The sequence below is a fragment of the Maylandia zebra genome, linkage group LG3 (assembly GCF_041146795.1).
Source record: "Maylandia zebra isolate NMK-2024a linkage group LG3, Mzebra_GT3a, whole genome shotgun sequence".
Taxonomy (NCBI): Eukaryota; Metazoa; Chordata; class Actinopteri; order Cichliformes; family Cichlidae; genus Maylandia; species Maylandia zebra.
The window spans coordinates 13,796,952-13,808,806 of record NC_135169.1 but is presented as its reverse complement, the minus strand read 5'-3'; the positions used below and the strand labels follow the sequence as shown (position 1 = coordinate 13,808,806).

At 39.7% G+C, this 11,855-nt stretch overlaps 1 protein-coding gene across 1 annotated transcript; it reads left to right on the top strand.

Moving 5' to 3' along the window:
• The first annotated feature begins 7,206 nt into the window (after nt 1-7,206).
• Nucleotides 7,207-11,512, top strand: LOC101477367 (dickkopf-related protein 2). The gene is made up of 5 exons (XM_004574876.3): nt 7,207-7,375; nt 7,545-7,714; nt 9,296-9,452; nt 9,560-9,682; nt 9,764-11,512. Exons 2-5 carry the CDS (start codon nt 7,547-7,549, stop codon nt 10,096-10,098), a joined length of 783 nt encoding a protein of 260 aa, XP_004574933.2. The 5' UTR covers nt 7,207-7,375; nt 7,545-7,546; the 3' UTR covers nt 10,099-11,512.
• The last annotated feature ends 343 nt before the right edge of the window (nt 11,513-11,855 follow it).

Sequence of the window (11,855 nt, the reverse complement as noted above, 5' to 3'; positions counted from 1 at the left end):
TCACCTGACCTGTTTACACAGTTCACTACACCTATGGGAGTGTTCACACCCGATCCCCCTAGACCAAGCCTATTCAAATGGCGGCCCGCGGGCCAAATGCGGCCCAGAAGCAACCTGCGAGTGGCCCTGCCTGTGGTCCTGGCAGAAACACAGAGAAAACGCAAAAAATTAATTCATTAATTAATTTTAAAAAAATTAAAAATTCCTACAGCGTAGTGTAGACTGTGAATGCAACACTCCTAGTAGCCTAGCAATATTTAACCCACAATGCACCGTGATGTAAACATGTTAAACGATCATCATAATATATGATGCGACAACAGCATGTCTTTCTCACTCCAAAAGCGCAAAATTGACAATGAAAACTGTCGGTTTAACCCTGCCTGGACTGACAAATACTTATTCATTTTACTGAGTTTAATAATCTTACAACCGGAGTTGTACTACCATGGTGAGGGTCCTGTACAGCCCAAGAGAGAGCTGCAGCATCTTCCCTTCGTGTTTGCTTCTTGGCGAAGAAGAAAAGGCCTTTCACAGATTCTGAAACAGTGAAATATTGCATGCTGGCCGTGGTGGATGCGGTGAAAAGTGAGGGTGACATCTGCTATTAAAAACGTACCCCTGTAGGACAGTTCAAATATTCGTAGAATTGAAGTTCTGGCGTCAGACGAGTTTGAAATGCTGTTAGATGACCTGAAGAAAACTGATGTAATGTCTATAGCAGGAGATCACTGACAGAACTGATAATGCACAGTTGTGCGTATATGTCCGTTTTTTGGATGGGAAATTGCTCGGCTTACTACCGTTAGAGGGACACACAGCTGGCGAAATAATGTTTGAGAAGATTTCAGCTCTTTTTGAGGAAAATGGTCTGGATATGAAGCGTGTCTGTATACTTGTGACGGATGGGGCTCCATCCATGGCAGGAAAAGTGAGTGGTCAGCGAAATATTTATTTTAATTTGAAAGGGAATTATCAAAATGTTTTTTGTTATTATTATTATTATTTCAAATGTGCAAAAAATTGTTTAGTTACAGCTCCCTTTTTTTTAAATGGACCTTTTGGTGTGCATTTGTGAGAGGTCACCATATTTACAGGGGAAAAGGAATAAAAAAAATACTTGTTTTTCAGTACAGTTGTGTGGGTTTGAAATTGATCATGATCTGCTGCTTACTGGCTTCAAAAAAAATATCTGGCCCAGATAAATTCCTCGGTTTGAAAGTCTGGCCCAACTAACTTCGTAGTTGAATAGGCATGGTCTAGACCAACAAGCCTTTAAAATGAAGGAACAAAAGGCACAGAACAATAGAAACATTCAAAAACAACTGGGGAGACATAAAAATGACGGAACCAACACAATAACATTATAACAACCAAAAAGTAAAGTAAAGTTTCTACAAAAAACACAAAGGCTGCAGACAGACATAAAGAAGTAAAATAAGTACAAAAAAACTGTGAAATAGCCATAGTAATAAACCTGGTAAATTATCATTTTATATCACTGGTTAAACAAGGACAAATAGTGTGCAACTGAACCATCAAATAACTGCAAGAGTTCCGTGGACTTGTAATTGTTGCTCTTGTCAAAGAGCTTAAAATAAAATGTAATGTTTTATGTCTGGGTAGATGTCTGTGCAGAGGAGAATGGTGGCTAAGCTTTCATCTCTGTTGGAAAACATCCCCCACCCCATGCAGGAAACTCTGACAGCACTGAGCAGCTCCTTCAATGGCAGCCTGCAGCACCCACCATGTGGGACGGAGAGATTTCGCACACTCTGCTGTCAGACTCCACAACAAAGACTTCACAGCTGACCAAACACAGACATCCACACATGTGCAATAACACTAAGTGTATTTTTTTCTGACAACATAGTATTTTATTCTATTGTATATATTATGTTATTTTTGTGTTATTCTATTCCATTGTTTTTCTTAGTTTTTGCTGCTGAAACTGCTGAAAAGAGCTAGATACCAGGGCTAGTGTTGGTCTAAATCCACTGTTTATTTATATAAGTGATATATTGACCCAAATCAACTCTATCAGGGCCAGCAAGGTGAGCACTGCTTGCCCATTAAAGGATTTTTTGACTGTTCTCTTATTCACAAGCAGTTTGTACAGTGGGAAGCACCATCCTTGGTTTGGTATAGGTTTTACGCTTGATGCGCTGTTACAACTCCAAAAGTATTTGTATCTTCTCATCATAGAATTGGACTGTAAATATTTCACTTGTTAGGCAAACATCTAAACAATAGTATGATGTCAATTTTTTAAGATAAAATGCGATAAATTTAAACCAAAGGTAAGGCAAGCTTTTTCCCTGCAACTTAAACAGGGTTCTATCCCAAAAGCTTCTCTCATCAGGTGTTTACACCATATTTTAAATTACTGGCATTGCAGCTGGCCACTTTCTCTGGAAGCAAGCTTAACCCTGCTTGAAATCTGTCCTGCATGTTGATGTAATTGAAGTCTCTGTGTCAAAAGAATGGATTTAGAAAACTTAGAAGCCAGCAGCTCTTTATGGTTAGTTGCAAAATGTGGATAAACCTCTGGTCTTTGACATGAGCCTGATGGGAAACCAGAGTATAGACAAGTTGCTGCTGGCTGTGCAGTTACTCTCCATCGAGCACAGGCACCTCCAAGGTGACTATTGTAGGATATCTTGGACAGATTAGACATGCTGGGCTCAAATTTCTAAGAGTGCTGGTGAAATGGCCAGGGCTGGTACTGGTACTGGTCCTCTGATGGGAGGCTGTTGTTTGTCTTTTGTCCTTCATAATTTTCTGATATTTTCTGTTTATATATCTAACCTACAGTGCATTGTAATGTTGATAGATAAATGGGACTTCAATACAACCCCAGTGCCAAAACAGGTGGAATTTTGTGTACAATTCAAATAAAAACATACAAATTATCAAACCTCTATAGGAGTTTATACGATAGAGTTATAAAATAATATGATTATTAAATCCATATTTCATTTACAAAAGAACATTAAAAACATATTAGAGGTTTAAAAGAAAAATATTAGCTAATTTTGAATTTGATGGCAGCAACACAAAAAAGTCAGGAGAGAGGCAGCAAAATGTTCAAAACTACTAAGGAGAATCGCCTGAAGCAACATTTTGTAAATAACTAGGTTAACTGGGCAAAGGTTAATAACATTTATTGCAGCAGCTGGTCTCCTCAGTTCCCAGATGCTTACAGATTCTTGTTGAAATGTTTGGTTTTTGTTGTTAAGTGTGTGTAAGTGTTAAGTGTAGAAGTCTATGTGAAAGCAAAAGATATAGAGAAAACATCAGGGCTCAACCAGGCAGGATCTCAGATATCACAGACACATGATGATTCACTCACTGTAAATAAAACCAGTACCATGTTTAATCTTGGCCCTCGTGTCTGTTTGTTGCAGTTACAGATGTCATCCTAAGGGTGGAGTCATTGTTCTGTTGCTTTAACTTGCAACGGTGAGCAGCAGCAGCGCAGCAGCAGCAGCGCAGCAATGCAACAGAACATATTACTGGGGATATAATTTTTTTCATACAAATATGTAAAGAGATTTGTCTTTATGACCTACCAAAGGCAACAAATAAAACACAGTTTTCTTGTTGAGAGTCATCTGGTAGAAGTACACAGTACATCACAACTGAGCTGCTGCTTAACCTCCCAGCTCCCTCTTTCATAGTGTCCAGCTCCGTCGCCTCAACCACACAGAATATTTCCTGTAGTAACAACGTGTCTGAAGCTACTACTTCCTGCTGTGTGCTACATCAGAGAGAGAACAAGAGTGGAAAACATTCTGACCTGATTCTCCTTCTACCCACAGCTCATTTGTAAAAGCATGAAATTCATTTCTGAATAAAGCTTTGAATCAAACCGAGGAGTCCTCCTCTCACTGTTCCTGTGTGGTCAGTTTAACCTTTTCAGAGACAAACAGAGAAGTTTGACTCTTTCTTTTCCTCCTCACGCTAAACCTGCCTCCTCTTCTGTGTTTGTGTATATGTTGCATGAATGCTCACTTGATGACTTCAATTCAATTTTATTTATATAGCGCCAAATCACAACAACAGTCGCCTCAAGGCGCTTTATATTGTAAGGTAGACCCTACAATAGCTGATGGGGGTCTACCTTACACCTACAACAACTTCACAAGAAAAACTAGTATGTCTTTTGTTTCTCTGAAACTTTTACTTCTTTATAACAATCAACTCCTCTGAGTCTTTTTTCATTCATTTACCTACTTTTGGTTTCTGAGCTGAAGTAGCCTAATAGTGCTTAGTGTATAGTTATTATCTCCAAAGAGTAACTAAACTGTTTTATTAAGAACTCAATTAATTGGACTTTAACCGTTTGTCACTCCAATGCCACTTCCTCATGCTTCTAAATCTGGCTGCTCCTCTGAAGCAGTGGAGTCAAGCATAAGGCCCAGAGACCAGGATCGACCAGCAAGACTCTAAACTGGCCCACTGGAAATGTGTAGGGGGGCACAGATTGTGGATTTTGAACTGTATTTTTAACTATAACTGCATTGGATTTATGATATATGGATTTCCTGTTTAACCTGTTATGTTGACTCTACTGGGACTGAATGAACATCATGTTTTACTCAGGAAAACTTGTGAGTGATACCATAAACTCACCAGGAAGGTGGTCACTGTTTTACTCCTGCCGGTTATTGCCTGGATCATGAAGACTTTCACTAGAAAGAGGACTGGGATCCAGTGGACACTTTGACTTTGCTGATTATCTTACATTCCAGGGAATTAACATCAACAGGCCAAGAACCTGGAGGGTGAACCTCTAGAACAAGCAGAGTCCTTCACGTACATTGGCAGTGTGATAGATAAGCACATTTAACCAGATACAGATGTGATTATCAGGCCCAGATGAGGAAAACATCTGCCGACACACCAAACTGCATCAACACTTCTGACATGGAGACCTACAAAACCTGCCATGGACAAACTGAACATGGCAGTGCCTGAGCCAAACCCTTCCACCCCAAAACCTCAGCAACAGAGCAGGTAGCACAATGGAAGAAAATAGTCTGAGATGAAGGTGGGATGACTTTGGTACTCCCTAACAAAGCCAAAAACACTAGAGACTCCCTCACTGGGAACCCATGAAGAAAGAGAAAGCAGGGACAACCATGAAACACTTTCCATCCAGTCAAGACCTTGTTCCAGACATCAAAGTGACAGAAGTGGGATCAAGACAGGTAGTAAATAAAACACAGACCGAGCTGGTGGGCAGGTGTAGATAGACCTTGTTCCATGAAGGGAAAAGGGGCTAGACTAACCTGAAGTGTTTTCTCATTCCTGACGCATAACATACCGACGATTTGTCATGTCCCGAGGCGGCCCATGGGAACGCGAAAGGTAACCTTCTGCATCCCTATGATATGTTCCAGATTGGGGATGAAATCCAATAGTATGATGCTCCCGACGCTAAGACATGTTCCAGCCATGTATTCCAGCCCCAAACCTAGCCTTAACGATAACCTTATCCCTAACCTTAACCACAACATCGTGTTAGAAAGTGTTTCCAAAGCGATTCATGGTGAGAAAGTAAGATGAATGTACACGTGTAGATTCAGTCTTCTCATGTTTATTCCTGTTTCCGCACGTATAACATAGGAACGTGTTGGGTGGCCGAAAGCGTAACATACTGACGATTTGTCACATAGTGTAGCATGTTATGCTTTTGGAGTGAGAACGTGTTGAATTTTTCATATACTTCTATACATCTTATCAATATAAGAAATGCAAGACCTGACCCTCCTGCTGTTAGTGAACCTCCAGCTCCCCCGTCCCTTCGTATGTATAATGTGTTTTTTTAATGTTTCCCATGAGGTCTGTTAGACTAGTGATATCTCGCATACAGCTTCACTTTAAGACATAAGTGTGTGTGCTAACAGCATCTTATTAATGTGGTTCGGTTAATTTACTGTAGACTAACTGACATTTCAGTAAGGGGATGTGTGAGTGTAATGCTGATCCTGTAGGTGTGTTAATCTGACGATTACAGCATCCAATCTTATCAACACAATAAAAACGCACGCACTCATGTGTTGTTCCTCTTGTAGGTGTGGAAAGGTTAAATGTGTCTGAGAAAGGTCATGGAGATGGAGAGATAAGTAAAAGGTTTGTGTGTGTAGGAGATAATAATGGATTGCGTTTATATAGTTTACTTACTATATACTTTACAATACCCCTATTCATTCACACACTGGTGGAGGCTACAGTTGTAGCCACAGCTGCCCTGGGGCAGACTGACAGAAGCGAGGCTGCCATATCGCACCATCGGCCCCTCTGGCCAACACCAGTAGGCGGTAGGTGAAGTGTCTTGCCCAAGCTCGAACCGGCAGCCTTTCAATTACAAGATGAACTGCCAACTCTTGACCCACGATCGCCTCAATGTACAAGCTGTTGTCACAATTCCACTTCAGGCTGAAATATTTTTATTCCTACACACTGTTAATTACTCCTGAAGATAAGCCCTTTGGTCACTTTATCACCAGATTTAGGTTTAATGAGCTTTTTATTAAAAGAACCACTGATGTGGAGACACAAGAGTGCGAGCGGTCAGTCTTTCCTGCCATTTCAGTGATATATCAAAATGAGAGCTCAGATTACTGAGATCCTCACCACTACCACTTCAAGGAATTTCACATACAAGTGAGTCAGAAGGATAACCTAATCCATAGCCCCATCAATCATATTGAATGGATATGTAGTTTGATTAAAACATCTGCTGAAAACACATTTTAGAAGGACAGCATTTTTTTGTATTTATTTTAATTTTTTATTATATTTAAATTTGCATATTGTTTTCAATATGCATTTCATTTCATTTCATATGTGTGTGTGTGTGTGTGTGTGTGTGTGTGTGTGTGTGTGTGTGTGTGTGTGTGTGTGTACTTTTCCACTTTTTTATACCCCATGTTTCAGGTTTCCCAGTAAAACTTCTGTTTTTCAATGGGACTTTTGAATGGCAAAAACAGCAAACTCACCATATGGAGCTTTACAGCTAAACAGTGCCTCCGCTGTCACCCTGTCACCTGCAGCCGTGGATGCAAGTGCCAGGGTGGGGGTATCGATGTAAGCGTTGCAGGGGCGGGTTAGGGCTCCGCGTGACCAAGGATGTGGGAGGATCGGATTTGTATAAAGTGGATCAGGGTCCGGGTTCCTCTCACCTGTCCTGCACTGAAGGACAGGACTGAAGCGAAGGCTCGTTTTCTTATTCTTATTTTCGTGCGCTCCTGGGAGTTGGTTTAATTAAAAAAAAAAAGGAAGCAACGGGAAATTTAAACCTGCAGCAGCAAACTGCACGGGACTGTGACGATTTTCTTCCATCCATTAGAAAGTCTACAGCTGACAAGTGAGTGATTTTTTTGCTGGTTTAAATGGAAAACATTTAGACCGCTACTGTCTCTTGTTTATTCTTGTGGAGATATTAAAGTCCGTATGTTTAAGAAAGGATGATGATAATGGTATGTCAGTACATGAAGTGATTTTATTCACAGTGTCTAATGAAATCTTGATTGCAGTCATGAGCCGCTGGTTGGTGCTGCTGGTCAGTTTCGGGATCGCGCTTTTGGCGTGTTCTCGCTGCGGGCAGGCGCGCGTCGGACAGAATTCCGTCAGTACGGAGATCCTCGGGGACAGTGACGCGCTGCCGATAAACAGGAGCGCGTGGGAGCCGAGAGTGGACCTGACGGTGAGTCTGTTACCACGATGCGTGTTTCAGTCTGAGGGGGTTCACAGAAGTCTCAACAAGTCTGTGCTTTGAAGTCAATCAAATCAAACATTTGCCTCTCACACAATTTAAAGTCCCACTTCATGCAAATGTAATGGCAAGTAAGAAATGAGTGAAAAATTTATTTTTATAGGAACTTTCTAGTTGGATAAAACAAAGGGCTAATCAATTTAAAAGCCAAAACAGCATTGGTTACAAAAGCACATTTAAACAGATGACTTTTTAGCTGCTTTTTAACCGAGTCCACAGATCTCACTATTTACATATATAAATATGACTTTTAACTAATTTACTACTAATTAAAGTTAATTAACAACTTTAGCTAAACTTTTAGCTACAATGTTTCTAAACTAAATGGACAGGGGATTTTTGTTTGTTACGATGTATTTTAATATGTAAATTTTATTGACCAAACTATTACAATGTTACAAAGCTCATTAAAATTTTATTGGCCTTTAATCTTTAGTTGTATCGAAAACGTTAGTTTAGTTGACTCTTTCCTACTCCCTGTAAAGTTATGTGCTGCTGACAAAGCACTTTTGGACTCGGGTCCTTTTCATTGTTAAATAAAACACACACACACACACACACACACACACACACACACACACACACACACACACACACACACACACATATATATATATATACAGAGAGAGAGAGAGAGAGAAATGTTTATTTGCAGTGTTGTTGCAATGTTTCAAAAGCTTTATTGACTGAACATTATTGGTTACATTGCTTCAGTTTGACAGGAGTTTTGGTCTTTTTTTGTTGTTTCAAACATTTGATTGGTGGGAATATTACAAGTCTGTATTCACTTTCAAATTACAGGTACCATCTGGGTTACCAGTCACTTATAATATTTACATGTTTCTAAACATTATCATCAAGAACATCACATTGTTTCAAAAAGTTCATTGGCCTTTTTTATCAGCAGGATACTGTTTCAGGTGCACTTCTCAGCTGTTATGATGGTTTTCGTGATAAAAAAAAAACTATGATGATGTTTTAAAATTTCTTTGGCTTTCAACATCATCGGGAAGGATAATAAAAGGTTTCTTTGGTTTATCAACTGGACTGTTTTGCCCCAATGTACAGTTTTAAGTTGTAATGTTGAGGTGTACTTTAGAAGAGTGCTACAAAATTAAACGCTGATAATTCTGCGTTGAGCCTATGATGTCGCCTATGCAAGCCTATAATGAGTCGATGACATTTATGATCCATTGACAATCAGAGGAAAACTAGCCAGAAATGCATATTCGGATTTCAGGCCAATCACAATATTTGAAGACTGTGTTTATGTTACATGTAGTTACTTTTTCAGAGAGGTCTGCAGTTAAGACTTACCTATGGCGTAGATTTAGTCCAGAAGTATAAATCTCACATAAAGTGGCTCAGGGCACTGCAAGTCAGAGTAGTTTAAGCCCTCCGTTTGTTATTTCATGCTATTTTTTCACCAGTACGAAAAGATCACCTTAAATTACAAAACGAAAACCAGGTTCATTTGTTACTCTGTAATAATGTTTGTGTGTCTGTCTGCAGGTCTACCAGTGCATGAGTGACCTGGAGTGCAGAGAGGGGAACTACTGTCACACCTCCTCAAGACGTCCTGCCCACTCCCACTGCAAGACCTGCCGCAGAAGGAAGAGGCCCTGCCTCAGGGACACAATGTGTTGCCCCACCAACCACTGCAGCAACAGTTTAGATGCTCCTCTACAGAAAACTTCAGTTTAACATTAATGACAATAAACTATTCATAATTAAAATTTTATCAAGTGTATTATCTCTATGTTCTTCCTGCGGCAGATATTTGTGTTCCTGATGTGGACGGCTTTGTGTCTGAGAGGATTCCAAACACTGATGGAGCGCTAAGCCCGCTCACCAAAAAGAAAGGCGGGAGGCAGGAAGCCAAAGGATCCCCTGGCAGAAGTGAGATTAGTGTTATAAACCCGCAGTATGTTTCCCCCTGCCTCCTTCATGTTTCTCTAAGGGTTTGTGTGTTTGTTTCAGGTCAGGTCGGGAATCCTTGCTTGCGCTCATCCGACTGCTTGGACGGTCTGTGCTGCGCCCGTCACTTTTGGACTCGCATCTGCAAGCCCGTGCTACGTGAAGGACAGGTTTGCACGCGACACCGACGCAAGGGGAACCACGGTCTGGAGCTGTTCCAGCGCTGTCCCTGTGGGGACGGACTCATCTGCCGGACACTGCGAGAACCCGGTACCCAACTAGCTGCAGTGTCACGGTTCAACTTCTCGGCAACCTCATCTCACTACTCCTCAGGACTGTCTTCAGGCTCTGCATCACCAGCCAAGGCAAGGCTTCATGTGTGTCACCGATCTAAATGAAGTGGACAAACCGAAAGAATGACTAAGGACTAGTGAGTTGCTGCTTTTGCCAATGACTTACCTGAGAGACAGAAAATGAAGACCTGTGGAATGAAGGGAGGGGTGAATAACATAACTTGTTAAATGCATGACAATACCCGTGGCCCCTCCCCCACTACATCTTACAGTGTTTCTACATGCTAATGCTAATTAGCTTCCTGCCAGGCTGCACTGACAGGCAAACTCAGCAGGAAGTGAAACTCTTTGTGGTGCAGATCTTGTTTCCTCATTTGTGTCTAGACAAGCAGAAACCACTTTGAAATCCAGTTTGACCCCATTTGCACCACCACGAAAAGAACCGGTGTTTGATCCCTAATGCATATCTGCTGCAACTGCCTCCAGCACATGTATTCATGTGCTGAGATTTTGAAGAAACCTGAAATGAAAAGGTTTTGTTTTCATATTCCCAAAACAAAGATAACATCATTACTTCGTTACTAAAGAGGAAAAATAGTTATCAAACAAACCTGTATTAGCTAAAACATTGAATTAAAACTAAGAAGGAATACTGAACTCAATCTTCAAACACTTCTCCACAATTTCAACCTGTAAAGAAAAAAGAAAATAAGCTTTTACAGGTGTTAAACTAGGTGATGATTTTCAACTGAAGCACTCAAGAGGTGCAAATATTACTCTAACCCATTGGACTTCAGAGACCCAAGTGCTAAATTTTCTGAAAAAATACATTTGTAGTTATATAATGTTACAATAAAATAATGTTCCAAAACAGTGCCTCAGATATGTTAACCTTCTCTTCTTTTGTCAAATCAGAGGCATCTAAAAAAAAAAAAAAATGTGCTTGATGCTGGAGCACGAAATTATACCAAGAACCTCCAAATTTAATATTTTCTTTAGGAAAATTTATAGTAATGATAAAGTAAGGAACCAAAAATTCCAAAAAAAAAAAGACAAAATAATTCAATAAAATAATTCAAACAGTTTTTTACACAAACACATTTAAAAACATCCTCAAGTTTCAGGTCTGAGGCTGTCGAGAGGAATTACTTTCCTGTAAGTGGTGTCTGTATATTTTTGAGTTAATGTTGGTGTAAATATGTATCAGATTTAATTGGTTGTAGCACTCTGCTGATTTTATACCAGCAATTATAAAGGAAATTGTAATGTAACATAAAACTATTTGTCAATCTAAGTTGAACATAGTTGAACTCCTTAAGATTTACCTTTTAAGCTATATGGCTGAAAGTATGCCATGTTTGGAAAGTGTAATGTCTGATAACAACCCACAAGATTTAAGTTGTCATTTCCAATCATAATCAGTTATTTTTTCTGTTTCATTATTGTTGGGATACTTGTAAGATGCCCATTTCTATTGGATTTGTTATTGTTTACTAGCAGTTAGCTTGTAGCAAGTGGTAGCCTAGATCATAATAAATGTAAGTTGTGACTGTGATTGTTGTTCTTATTTGTTTTTTGTGTATCTAAACAACAAAATGGGCTTAAGTATATTTGTTTTGTGTGTTAATCTAAGATGTGTTAAACTGTTGTGGCTTTGTATAGAGCTAATGCTGCAATTTTGGTTAAAAGTAGCGTTTAGCATACTTTAGACAGAAAATCTATCATTAGGAGTTCTGTTCTGAACTGAGAAAAATTAAAGTTTTTAAGTAGAAAGGAGACCAGTAAGAAGGATCCCTAGGCTCTCTGGTCACTTGAACAATACAATGCAGTAAGATTGAACTTGAGTACATAAAACTAGTGGT

Coding starts and splice junctions, on each gene's coding strand:
- LOC101477367 (XM_004574876.3), top strand. CDS start 7,547: ATGAGCCGCTGGTTGGTGCTGCTGGTCAGTTTCGGGATCGCGCTTTTG. Junction 7,715..9,295: donor AGCCGAGAGTGGACCTGACG/GTGAGTCTGTTA, acceptor GTCTGTCTGCAG/GTCTACCAGTGCATGAGTGA. Junction 9,683..9,763: donor CAAAGGATCCCCTGGCAGAA/GTGAGATTAGTG, acceptor TGTTTGTTTCAG/GTCAGGTCGGGAATCCTTGC.